This window comes from Gossypium hirsutum, chromosome D09 (assembly GCF_007990345.1).
Source record: "Gossypium hirsutum isolate 1008001.06 chromosome D09, Gossypium_hirsutum_v2.1, whole genome shotgun sequence".
In the NCBI taxonomy this organism is placed as follows: Eukaryota; Viridiplantae; Streptophyta; class Magnoliopsida; order Malvales; family Malvaceae; genus Gossypium; species Gossypium hirsutum.
In genome coordinates, this window is record NC_053445.1 from 38,421,977 (window position 1) to 38,434,290 (window position 12,314).

Genomic DNA, 12,314 nt, shown 5'->3' on the forward strand with positions numbered 1-12,314 from the left:
TTAATGCAATCAGTGAGCAAATATATTTATATATAAGATATTATTTACACCCCAAGATTCGTCGGTTCACTAATATAATAATTCCTTCTTGTGGAATCAGAATTCCTATTATCTGGAAATGGGTTTCTAAGATATCCCAATTTTAGGTTGTCCTGTCTCGGGCTTTTCAGGTGAGACAGTTGGCTCAACGACTTCGAATTTTAGCATCGTTGCAAGTTCGTTAACAGATTCAGCAATTTCGGCCGTGCAGGTGACTACATCGATTAATAACGAAGCTACTGTGGCCACTGGTACCACTTCCAATAGGTCCGTTTCATCATCCCATAACCCTGATTTGAGCAAAGTGTCGAGATTCTTTACGGAAGATTTTGAGTTCTCAATGTGGATATCAGCAGCAAATGGTTTCACCATTGTTTTGATCGCCATTGATAGTTCCTTCAATGCTTTACCAGATTCCATGCTCATTGTTGTGCATGTCTCTTGGATTTTACTTCGGATTTCCCGTTTTGCCTGCAACATTAGCATAAAATGATTTGCCAATTTAAAATATACATGAACTTAAAACCTGGAGATTTAAACATTAATACTTGAATGTCAGCATATAGGTGTCCGTTAAGAGATTCAATTCGATAAGCACACTTTCGTGTTAGAGCTCCAATCTTCAGGTACTGTTTCCATGGATGTCGGAATTGAAATCGACCATGCCTTGGTTCCCATCTTGCAAAATTAGCCTAAAAGTTCAAGAAAAAATAAATTAGAAACCAAACAAGAAAATTGTTGATATAAAGTTTCATCGAATCTCGATGGAATCTGATGGTGGTTCCCTAAGAAGCAAGCCCTTGACCGGGCAAGTCTCATGTCGGAATCAAGGATGCTGAGTGTATTGGGCGAGATAATTGAGTATAACAAAAATTGAACAATCTTTTTATTTTTATAACTAGAGATGGAAAACAAGTAGAGGTTTTGACCCACCAAGGCATCTTCGTTGGTTTTGGAGTCAAGAACACTTTTATAACCCTGCAAGAAGGGTCTATCTTCTTTGGACTCTCCATCCTCTGGCATTTTAAAGTATTCATCTCCAAACCCTGTAAACATATTCCAGACCCTGTAACTAGATACATACATTGGTTTTTGAGGAGTAGATAATGGAGATGGGTACCTTCTAGGAAGATCCCAAGCTTTTCCATGTTGGAAGCAATCAAGTTGTGAAGGTCTTGACCAGCCCACACAGGGAAAACCAAAACGGATATTATGACACAGGTTGAGCCACCTATGAGGACGGTTAACAATCTCTTGTGAACCAATTCTAACACTTCATCATCTCGAAAACCCGAAATCGAGATCAAAGAGAATGTCAAAATAAATATCAATAGCCCATAATCATATCTCGCCTTGATTTGGGGGCAGAATCTTACAAACGTTGATACCGCAGCTGCAATCACGGATAACATATGCATATATATGTATTTGAAGAAACTGAAGAAAAGGAGAATTTTGGGTGCATATATTGTTAAAGTGCCAGTTTTGTATACCTTGGAGGAAGACAAAGATCCCGAGTACTATGGGCTCACCTATCCGTCCCGATAGATTAGCCAGCTGATGAGCCGCAACAGCTAGACCACCAGCAAGCAATGTTGCCAATCCTCTATTCACTCCCTTCCCAAGTGTAGCCCCTATTGAAGTTAATTGCTATCAGGTCAAAAACTATTTATGTCAGCTTAATTTGTTTGATTTTTGGCGGGGGTGTGTGTGACACAACATACCGACAGAAAATTCGAAGACGACGACAACAGTAATCACAGCCCACATTGCGGAAACGCCGAAGCTTTTGTACAATGGCTGGTAGTAATAAAACAATGAGACCAAGGTGAGTGCAAGTCCGGCTTTCAAGGAGTGAACTACTCTTCTTGGATCATCTTGGCCAAGCTTTATCAAGAGGCTGAAAAATTCAAGCACTTTAGTCTTAACGTGCTTGCTAAAGCCCTTAATCGGTGGCCATCCACGAGCAAGCAGGCCTTGTTTTACTGTTTCTTGACTGGCACACTCTAAATCCATAGCTGATATGCAAAAAGTAATAAGAAAAGCTTGCATGAACCAAGAGAAAGAGTAGACATTATAAAGAGATTGGTGGTAAGAATATGCCTTTAGAGGCACAGTTTGTGGGCCTATATTCATTTGGAAAACAAAGCATCTAGCACTTGTCCATAATATATATATATAGTTTTAATTAAGTATAAATGAACAAATTCATTGCTGACCTTTAATTTGTGCTGGGTAAAATAAGAAGAAAATTAAGGGGAATAAGCATCGAGAAAGTTGTTGGTGACCCGTTTGAATGCAATTCGGTTACCCATTAACTCCATGCGATGCATGCACGCATGCATGCTTCTCCAATCGAAACCACACATTTCCATATTTTGCTTCCTCATTTTCATACCAAAATATATATTAGCTTTGCGTCTTCCCTAGTACTAGGTATTTGTGGTGATGATTCTCAGCTAGCTAGCTACTCAAGTGGGGAGAAGCATGTGAAATGTATCCCATGCAGTCCTTACGAGTCTGCTGAAATGTACTTACCAAATACTATAGTACAAAACTATTATTGGTTTCAATCCAGTCTTTGATTATTACTTATTATTAATTTGCTACAAATAATTTGTTTTCCGTTACTGGATTAAATCAAGTTTGTTTAATTTCTACCGCATCACTAGTAGTGGCGAAATCAGATTTTTACGATAGAAAAAAATGTAATTTTACCGTTTTAATAGACTATATTTTCATAATTTTTAAAGGATTAAATCAAATTTTTATATTTTAAGGGGACTAAAGTGTTAATTTTATTTTTATTAATTTAAAATTTTAAAAAACTTTAAAAAGTTCATATGAAAAAAATTTATTTTAAGGGGGCCGGGGCTCTGCCAATCTCCCTTATTTTGCCACCGATCACTAAAATAATATTATTTATAATAAAGTTGCTTAAAATTAACATGCAATCTTTAAAATTAAAGATAATATATATAATGTAATATTTATATTTATATTTATCAAATCGTCTAATTTTATTCCATACTTAATTTTAATTAATATATTAAATATATATATTATAATTTAAAAACTTCAATACTTAATTTTTCAACCATTATATTTTTTTAATTCATTAAACCTGCCTTTAATTCTATTTAGGCAACTTCAACCGAGAAAATTAAGTTGTAAAATATTATTCGGCAAGGCAAAGTACAATGCATTTTAAAATCACAACTTCCCAAAGGTTTAGTATCATTTATCCATATTATACTTAAAATTAGTTAGTATTAGACACTAACTTAATTAAGAAGTTTTTTATTAAATAAATTATATTATTATGAGGGCGTGAACCAATTTAATTAGAAAATTATATTATTATGAGGAGTTTCATATTTTTTATATTTTTATAAAATCAGTAAAAATTTATACGACTTGAACCTAAAAAAATTATTGTTTTTAAAATTTCAACTTTTCTATTTCAACCTAAGCTTTTTTCGATTTCTACATAAATTTTTAATAAATATACTTTTTCATAAATTTGTTTCCCCCTATTAAAAATTTTGTTACACGCGTATATGTGTGGAAACTACGTACTTAGAACAAATTTTAGTTTAAAAATAACATTATCAATATATACGGTTGATGATGGTAATATAGTATGCATAATATAATTAAAATGTAAATATTATATGAAAATAAGGTTTTGGTTCAATGGTAAAGTTAATATTTTTATTGATGAAAATGTTAAGGTTGAAATCCAATCACTTGAGTTTCTCTAAAAATGAAAAAGACTAAAATACTCTCAAATTGTATAAGTTGTTTTAATTACAAAAGGACGTTTTTCATAATTTCCCTAATTGAGTTGGTGCCCCGTTGACTCATGACACCAACTGAGTCAAGAGCTTAACTAATAGTATAGACATGCAATTTTTTATTGGTTTTTTAAAATGAAAAAGATTAAAATATCCTCAAATTGTATAATTTATTTTAATCATGGAAAAATCATAATTTTTCTATCCGGGTTGATACTCAACTCAATCATGTGTTTAAATAATATTATAGATGTCGTAATGTAGTAATATATTATGAATTTGTATCTATGTTATGGTTAGTGTATAAATGCACTTATCTTATTTACGTTGACGCCTATTTGTACACCACATCAATTTTATTTTAAAGAAGAATCACGAGAAATTAGATTTTAAGGTTAGTGTATAAATATTTTCTATTTTCTACTTTTACTTTCTATTTAAGCATGTTTAATAAGTAGAAATAAAAAATTGTTTTCAATTTTTCATATTTGATAATTATTTTTCTATAATAGAAATATGAGAAATAAAAATTAAAAAAATTATATTTATATGTAGGGGTGAGTGTTCCATCAAATATAGTCGAGTGAAAAAATTTCGAGTTGACGAGTCCTATTTTATCATCCTAACTCGATTTGAATTTTTTTCGAATCGAGTCAAATAAAATGAAAATTCTAGTTGAGTCGAATATAGTGAAATTGTTCGAGTTAAATTAAAAAAATTAAACATGTCAAATTAAAATATTGTTACAGTATAACTAATTTCATATTAGAGCACATAAATTTGAAACCATATATATTTGAAAACTTTTTCAAAGTAAAATAATAATAAAAAGAATTTTTTAGTATGATAAACTTGAATCATTAATTAACATATTTAGGTCCTCAAAAATATTATTCTAATTTTTTTTTAATTTTTAACTTTCTTCATATATTTTTTAGAATTTTTTTGAAAATTTTTATAATTTTTTTAAAAAATACATAAAATTTGGAATTTTTATAAATCTTTGGAATTTTAAAAATTATTTTAAATTTTTGAAAATTATTTTGAATTATTTTGTAATTTTTATTGAGAGTCCAAAAGGGTATTTACACCAATCTGTTATTCGAATTATTTGAATTGTAAAACTCAACTCGATTCGAACTCAAACTCGAATAATTCGGATAACTCAAATAACCCAATTCGATTAACTCAAAATTCAAATTTTTTCGATTTTTTCAAATCGAATCGAGTTTTGCTCATCCCTATTTATATGGATTCAAACTAGGTATCAAATTTAATATTTGAAAAACTATTTAAGAAAAGAAAGGATGTTTTTGCATTTATATAGGTTTGAACTAGAACCAATTTTAAAGTTTAAAATTATTGTTTTCATCATTTTCATTTTTACAAAACATTTTTTAGTAAAAACCACGAAAACAATTTTTTTTAAATTTTCACATATTTTATTTTTTAGAATTTTCAATTCCCAAAACTTAATTTTAAAATTTTCACATATATTAAACATTTCATGCAATATTGTTCAAAAATTTTAATTATATCTACACCAAAAAAAAGTACAACTATCCCTGTAATACCCCTAACCCGTATCCGTCGCCGAATTAAGGTTACGAGGCATTACCGAACAAATTCAACATTTTTAAAACCAAACTGATCACAACGTAAAAATTTAATTACTTTCGCATAGCTATTATAATTTACAATCAAAATGTAATTAACATCGTACTTGAACCTATACATGCCATAAGATTGAGTTCAAATATTTAACAAAATACCAAAAGAAGTCGATAGTGTGATGGACTATGCTGATGATCCCCGAGCTCGTAACGCGTCTCCAAAATCTATAAAAGCAAATGGACGAAAACAAACAAAGTAAGCTTTTATAGCTTAGTAAGTCTACAGCATAACTAAATGTATATAAATATATAAATAAAGTTACTTTTTAATCTATTTCACTGAGATTTCAATTAACACGAATAACTAATATTTATATATTATTGTACTCAGACCATTTCATTTATAGACAGATATGCATACCTGTCGAAAGCGATCAATTGAATATATATTTTTATACCAAACAACATTACAACGAATGTATACAACCGAGCATATATATATTATACACATATCATAACCGAATGTGTATGAATACTCATTTTAAACTTTAAACCAATACAAATCTAATACATATGAACGAATACATTCATTTTCATCAAATACTTATAAACCAATGTATATATATATCTCGAATGCATATATAGTTACTAATCAAATATGTGTGCCGAATATTTAAAAGTATATATTTATCAAATGCATAATCCCAGAGCATATATATATTTCTCAATTGTATAAGCCGGATATATATATAATCATCAAACGCACTTAGCCAAATGTATATATATAAATATACTTATCAATTAAATATATCCAAAATCATATAATTGTACACCTAATCACATACTTAAAACAGATTCACCGGCATTTAGCCTGCTAGGCTTTAAGCTTGATTCAGTACACCGGCACTTAGCCTGCTAGACATATAGTCTGAAATATTTCACCGGCATTAAGCCTGCTAGACATATAGTCTGAAGTGTTTCACCGGCAATAAGCCTGCTAAGCGCTATGCTTGAAAATCTCAATTTTCCCATATACAGAATAATTTCCTCAAATACTTATTAACAGCAAACACACATTCATTGTAGTCCATATTCAATCACAAAAGAGTTTGCGAATCATACATTCGATTCAATTCAAGAATCTGTACACAAATATACATTTAGATATATTCGAACTCCCAAGTACGTTTTTAACATTTATACCTTAAAATATAATCAAGACTTATTCATATATATATATATAGATGTTCCAACTCCATATACTTACTTATTCGAAATTATCTGTACAATTACAACATACATACTTTTAATCAAACCCAAATGTTTTTACATACATCTATATGTTCGAAACTTATGTATACATATGTATTATACATATCTTTAATTTAAGCAAGAATTTATACATGTATTTACTTACATATATTTGAATCTTAAGTGCACATATATATAACTCTCATACAACCAACCAAATTCAAGTATATGTATACATATAGATACATATATATAATTATTTGAATTTATATATATATAACTTTATACCATTCATACTTTAACTTAGTTCAAAAATTTATATAAGCATATACCTATATATTTGAACATTGTATATACATATTTATACCATTTATAATTTCAATTTATTCAATTAAATTACTTTTAATTATAGCTCAACAACAACATAATAGATATTCATACATATATATATTGATTTAATAACATTAAATAGCTAATAGACTTACCTCGGACGATGGAAAATCGAAGTCGGACGATTATTCTACTAATTTGGCTTTTCTCCGATCTAACTCCGATTTCTTTGGTTCTCGATCTAAATATATTCAAAATAAGATAATTTATTTATTAACACATTCAATTTAATCCAAAAACACATAATTTGGAAAATTACTATTTTGCCCCTAATATTTACACTTTTTGCAATTTAGTCCCTATTGCATAAAACACAATTTATACAAAATTTGCCCATACCACACAAGGGACGAATATTCATGGTTCTCATACAAGTCCACACATTGCATTTATTTCACACTTTAGTCCCCCAAAATTTTAATTTCACAATTTAGCCCTATTTACTCAATTTCACTAAAAATTCCAATACAAAATATATTAATCTAACAAATATATTTCATATTTCACCTACTAACATCATAAAACTCAAGCATTCATCAATGGCACATTTCAAAATCATCCACAATTCACAAAATTAAGATATGGGTTTTGAAGAACACGAAGCAACGATCTCAAAAAAGTAAAAATTATCAAAAACCGAAGTAAAACATACCTTGAATTAAGCTTGTTAATGACCGAATACCTCAAAGCTTTTAAACCCTATTTGTTTTTCTAAGTTTCGGCAAAGGAAGAATGAAAATAATGGCTTCAATTGATTTATTATATCATATGTTTATTTAATTATTAGTTTACTATATTAACCTTTAATACAAAATATTTAAACCTTATAATATAAGGTCATTTTTGACCATTATCACCCACTCACTACTTTATGGTCTTATTGCATCATAAATCCTTCCATTTAAAAAGACAACAAAAATTTGGTGCTTTTATAATTAACCCCTAAATTTTTATTTTTCGCGATTTAATCCTTTTATTTAATCGGACACTCAAACAACAAAATTAAAACACGAAAATTTCACACAATCAAATGCACACAAAGTAAACACACAAAATAATATTGAAATATTTTTAGGACTCGGATTTGTGGTCCCGAAACCACTATTCCGATTAGAGTCAAACCGGGTTGTTACAACTCTCCCCCCATAGGGATTTTCGTCCTCGAAAATCTTACCGGTGGATAGGTTTGGATAACGCTCTTTCATTGTATCTTCTGACTCCCAAGTTGCTTCTTCAACTCCGTGTTTATGCCACAATACTTTTACTAACGGAATTTTCTTATTTCGTAATTCTTTGATCTCACGAGCTAGAATGCTAATCGGTTCTTCCTCATATGACATATCAGAGTTAATTTCAATCTCTGTCGGACTAATCACATGTGAAGGATCAGATCGGTATCTACGGAGCATCGAAACATGGAATACGTTATGAATCTTTTCTAACTCAGGCGGTAACATCAATCTATAAGCAACCGATCCAACTCGCTCTGTAATCTCATACGGTCCAATAAATCTCGGACTCAATTTGCCTTTACGACCGAATCTGAGTATTTTCTTCCACGGTGAGACTTTTAAAAATACTTTATCCCCGATCTGAAATTCTATATCCTTTCTTTTCAAATCCGCATAAGATTTCTAACGATCCGATGCTGATTTCAGATTGTCAAGAATCACTTTCACTTTCTGTTCGGTTTCTTTAATCAAATCAACCCCGTGTATCTTATTTTCACTGAGCTCGGTCCAATACAGTGGTGTACGACATTTACGACCGTACAAAGCCTCATAAGGTGCCATTTTGATACTAAATTGAAAGCTATTATTATAAGCAAATTCAATCAAAGGTAAGTATCGTTCCCACGTACCTTCAAACTCAAGAATGCAACATCTCAACATATCCTCAAGTATCTGAATGATTCGTTCAGATTGACCATCTGTCTGCGGATGGAAAGCTGTGCTAAAATGTAGTTTCGTACCTAAAGCATCTTGTAGTTTCTTCCAAAATCGCGATGTGAATCTCGGATCTCTGTCTGAAACAATAGAAATAGGTACACCATGCAACATCACAATTTGTGAAATATACAATTCCGCAAGTTTATCGAGCAAAAAATTTATACGAATCGGAATAAAGTGAGCCGATTTTGTCAATCTATCAACAACAACCCAAATTGCATCTTTCTTGCTGGGTGTTAACGGTAAACCGGATACAAAATCCATCGTAACTCTATCCCATTTCCATTCAGGTATCATGATCGGCTGAAGCAATCCAGAAGGTACCTGATGCTCGACCTTTACTTGCTGACATATTAAACATTTCGAAACAAAGTCAGAGATGTCTCATTTCATTCCATGCCACCAATAGTGTTGTTTTAGATCATTATACATTTTCGTGCTACCCGGATGAACAGAAAATCAACTATTATGGGCTTCATTCAAAATCATCTGAATTAACTCTGGATTTTTCGGAACACATAATCGGTTTCTGAATCTCAAACAATCCTCAGTATCAACTAGAAACTCTGAATCAACATTTAAGTCGCACTGAGTTCGTTTTGCAATTAAATCATCATCGGTTTTCTGAGCTTCACAAATCTGTTGAACAAATAACGGTTTTGCTTTCAACTCAGCTACTATCGCATCATCATCAGACATAGCCATATGTGCGTTCATTGCACGCAAAGCAAACAATGATTTTCTACTTAGGGCATCAGCAACAACATTAGCCTTTCCCGGATGATAGTCAATCACAAGCTCGTAATCTTTCAGCAATTCTAACCATCGACGCTGTCTCAAATTCAGATCTTTCTGAGTCATCAAATATTTCAGGCTTTTGTGATCGGAATAAACATGACATCTTTCGCCAAACAGATAGTGACGCCATATTTTTAATGCAAATACAATAGCGGCCAATTCCAGATCATGCGTCAGATAGTTCTTTTCATGCGGCTTTAACTGTCTCGAGGCATAGGCTACAACTTTGCCTTCCTGCATCAATACACAGCCCAAACCATTTAAAGATGCATCACTATAGATAACAAACTCTTTACCCGATTCGGGTTGAACTAGGACTGGAGCTTCGGTCAAAAGAACTTTCAACTGATCAAAGCTTTTCTGACACTTTCCTGACCACTCGAACTTAACGTCTTTTTGTAGTAGCTTTGTCATCGGGGTCGCAATCATAGAGAACCCTTTCACAAAACGTCTATAATAGCCAGCGAGCCCCAGAAAGCTTTGAACTTCCGAAACATTCCTCGGAGGTTTCCAGTCAAGTATAGCTGAAATTTTACTCGGATCAACCCGAATACCCGATGCTGATACAACATGGCCCAGAAAACTGACTTCACGTAACCAGAACTCACATTTACTAAACTTTGCATACAACTGCTTATCTCACAAAGTTTGTAATACAAGTCTCAGATGTTCGGCATGCTCATTTTCGTCTCGAAAGTAGATCAAAATGTCATCAATAAATACTACCACAAACCGATCTAGATACTTCCTAAAGATCCGATTCATCAAATCCATGAAAATAGCAGGTGCATTAGTAAGTCCGAAAGGCATAACAAGAAACTCATAATGTCCGTACCTCGTTCGGAAAGCAGTCTTTAGCACATCAGAGTCTTTAACTCACAACTGATGTAGCCTGATCTCAGATCTATCTTCGAAAACACAGTAGCCCCTTTCAACTGATCGAACAAATCATCAATCCGTGGTAACGGGTACTTATTCTTTATAGTCACCTTATTGAGTTGCCAGTAATCAATGTACATTCTCATCGTTCCGTCTTTCTTTTTCACAAACAGAACTGGTGCACCCCAAGGAGAGAAACTCGGTCGTGCAAAACCTTTATCAGTCAACTCTTGCAACTGTACTTTCAATTCTTTTAATTCGGTCGGTGCCATACGGTACGGAGCTATCGAGATTGGAGTCGTCCCTAGTACTAACTCAATACCAAACTCTACCTCTCGAATAGGTGGCAAACCCGGTAATTCTTCGGGAAACACGTCTGAATACTCGCACACTACTAGCACAGATTCAATATTCTTTTCGGTCACTTTACTATCAAGAACAAATGCAAGGTAAGCTTCACAACCTTTTCTCACATACTTCTGAGCCGACATCGAGGATATTATTGCTGGTAAACCATTCAGATCATTAGATTCAATCCGAATAATCTCATCATTCTGACACCGTAGATCAATAGTTTTCCGTTTGCAGTTTACTATAGCATCATGCAGAGTTAACCAATCCATACCCAGAATTATATCAAACTCGTCGAATGGTAACAACATCAAATCAGCCGGAAAACATAAATCTCGAATCATCAACGGACAATTCTTGCACACTTTGTCAACCAAAACACACCGGCCCAGGGGGTTCGAGACTTTAATTACAAACTCAGTAGACTCAACAGGCAAAGTCTTACTGAATACTAAAGTCACACACACATAAGAATGAGTCGAACCAGGATCAATCAATGCAATAACATTAGTATCATAAAGAGTGAAAGTACCAGTAATAACATCTGGAGAAGAAACCTCTTCCCGAGCACGGATAGCATATGCTCTGGCAGGTGCACGAGCCTCAGATCGAACTGCCGTGTCCTTTGTCCCTCTTTGACTACCACTTACATTACCCAAATGTTTTGGTGGTCTACCTCATACTGACACATTACTCGGTCTGGTATTCTGCATAGTGTTTTGCTCAGCTACCATCGGACAGTCTCGAATGAAATGATCCTTTGAACCACACTTAAAGCAAGATCGATCATGTAATCTGCAATCTCTAGGATGCCATTTCCCGCAATGCTTGCACTCTGATCTATTTTGTTAAACACTACCAAAGCTAGCAACTGAAGTAGCTCGTGAACTCACAGGGGGCCGATCTCGATCATACTTAGGAAACCCTACAGTAGCTTTAGATCGGCTATGATCCTCTCTGGATTTTCTTGAGGTCGACTGGAACGATTTACTAAATGATCGTTTACGGGAATCTCGAGCTTCATAGTCAGTTTTCCTCTTCTCTTTCCCGAGCTCTTCAGCTTTACAAGCTCGTTCAACAAGTACTACGAACTACTTTATCTCAAGTATGCCCACTAACAGTTTAATATCTTCATTCAGCCCATCTTCAAATCTTTTACACATAATAGCTTCAGTCGAAACACACTCTCGAGCATATCTACTGAGTCTCACAAATTTCCGTTCATATTCTGTCACTGTCATCCGACC

The 12,314-nt window shown here is 32.9% G+C and overlaps 1 protein-coding gene across 1 annotated transcript; it reads right to left on the bottom strand.

Annotated features, from left to right (window-relative positions):
• Window positions 1-2,114, bottom strand: LOC107889212 (aluminum-activated malate transporter 2). Its single transcript, XM_016813568.2, has 6 exons — window positions 1,764-2,114; window positions 1,533-1,673; window positions 1,160-1,432; window positions 973-1,085; window positions 588-731; window positions 1-510 (listed from the first exon to the last, which is right to left on the bottom strand). Exons 1-6 carry the CDS (start codon window positions 2,089-2,091, stop codon window positions 127-129), a joined length of 1,383 nt encoding a protein of 460 aa, XP_016669057.1. The 5' UTR covers window positions 2,092-2,114; the 3' UTR covers window positions 1-126.
• Window positions 2,115-12,314: the final 10,200 nt, after the last annotated feature.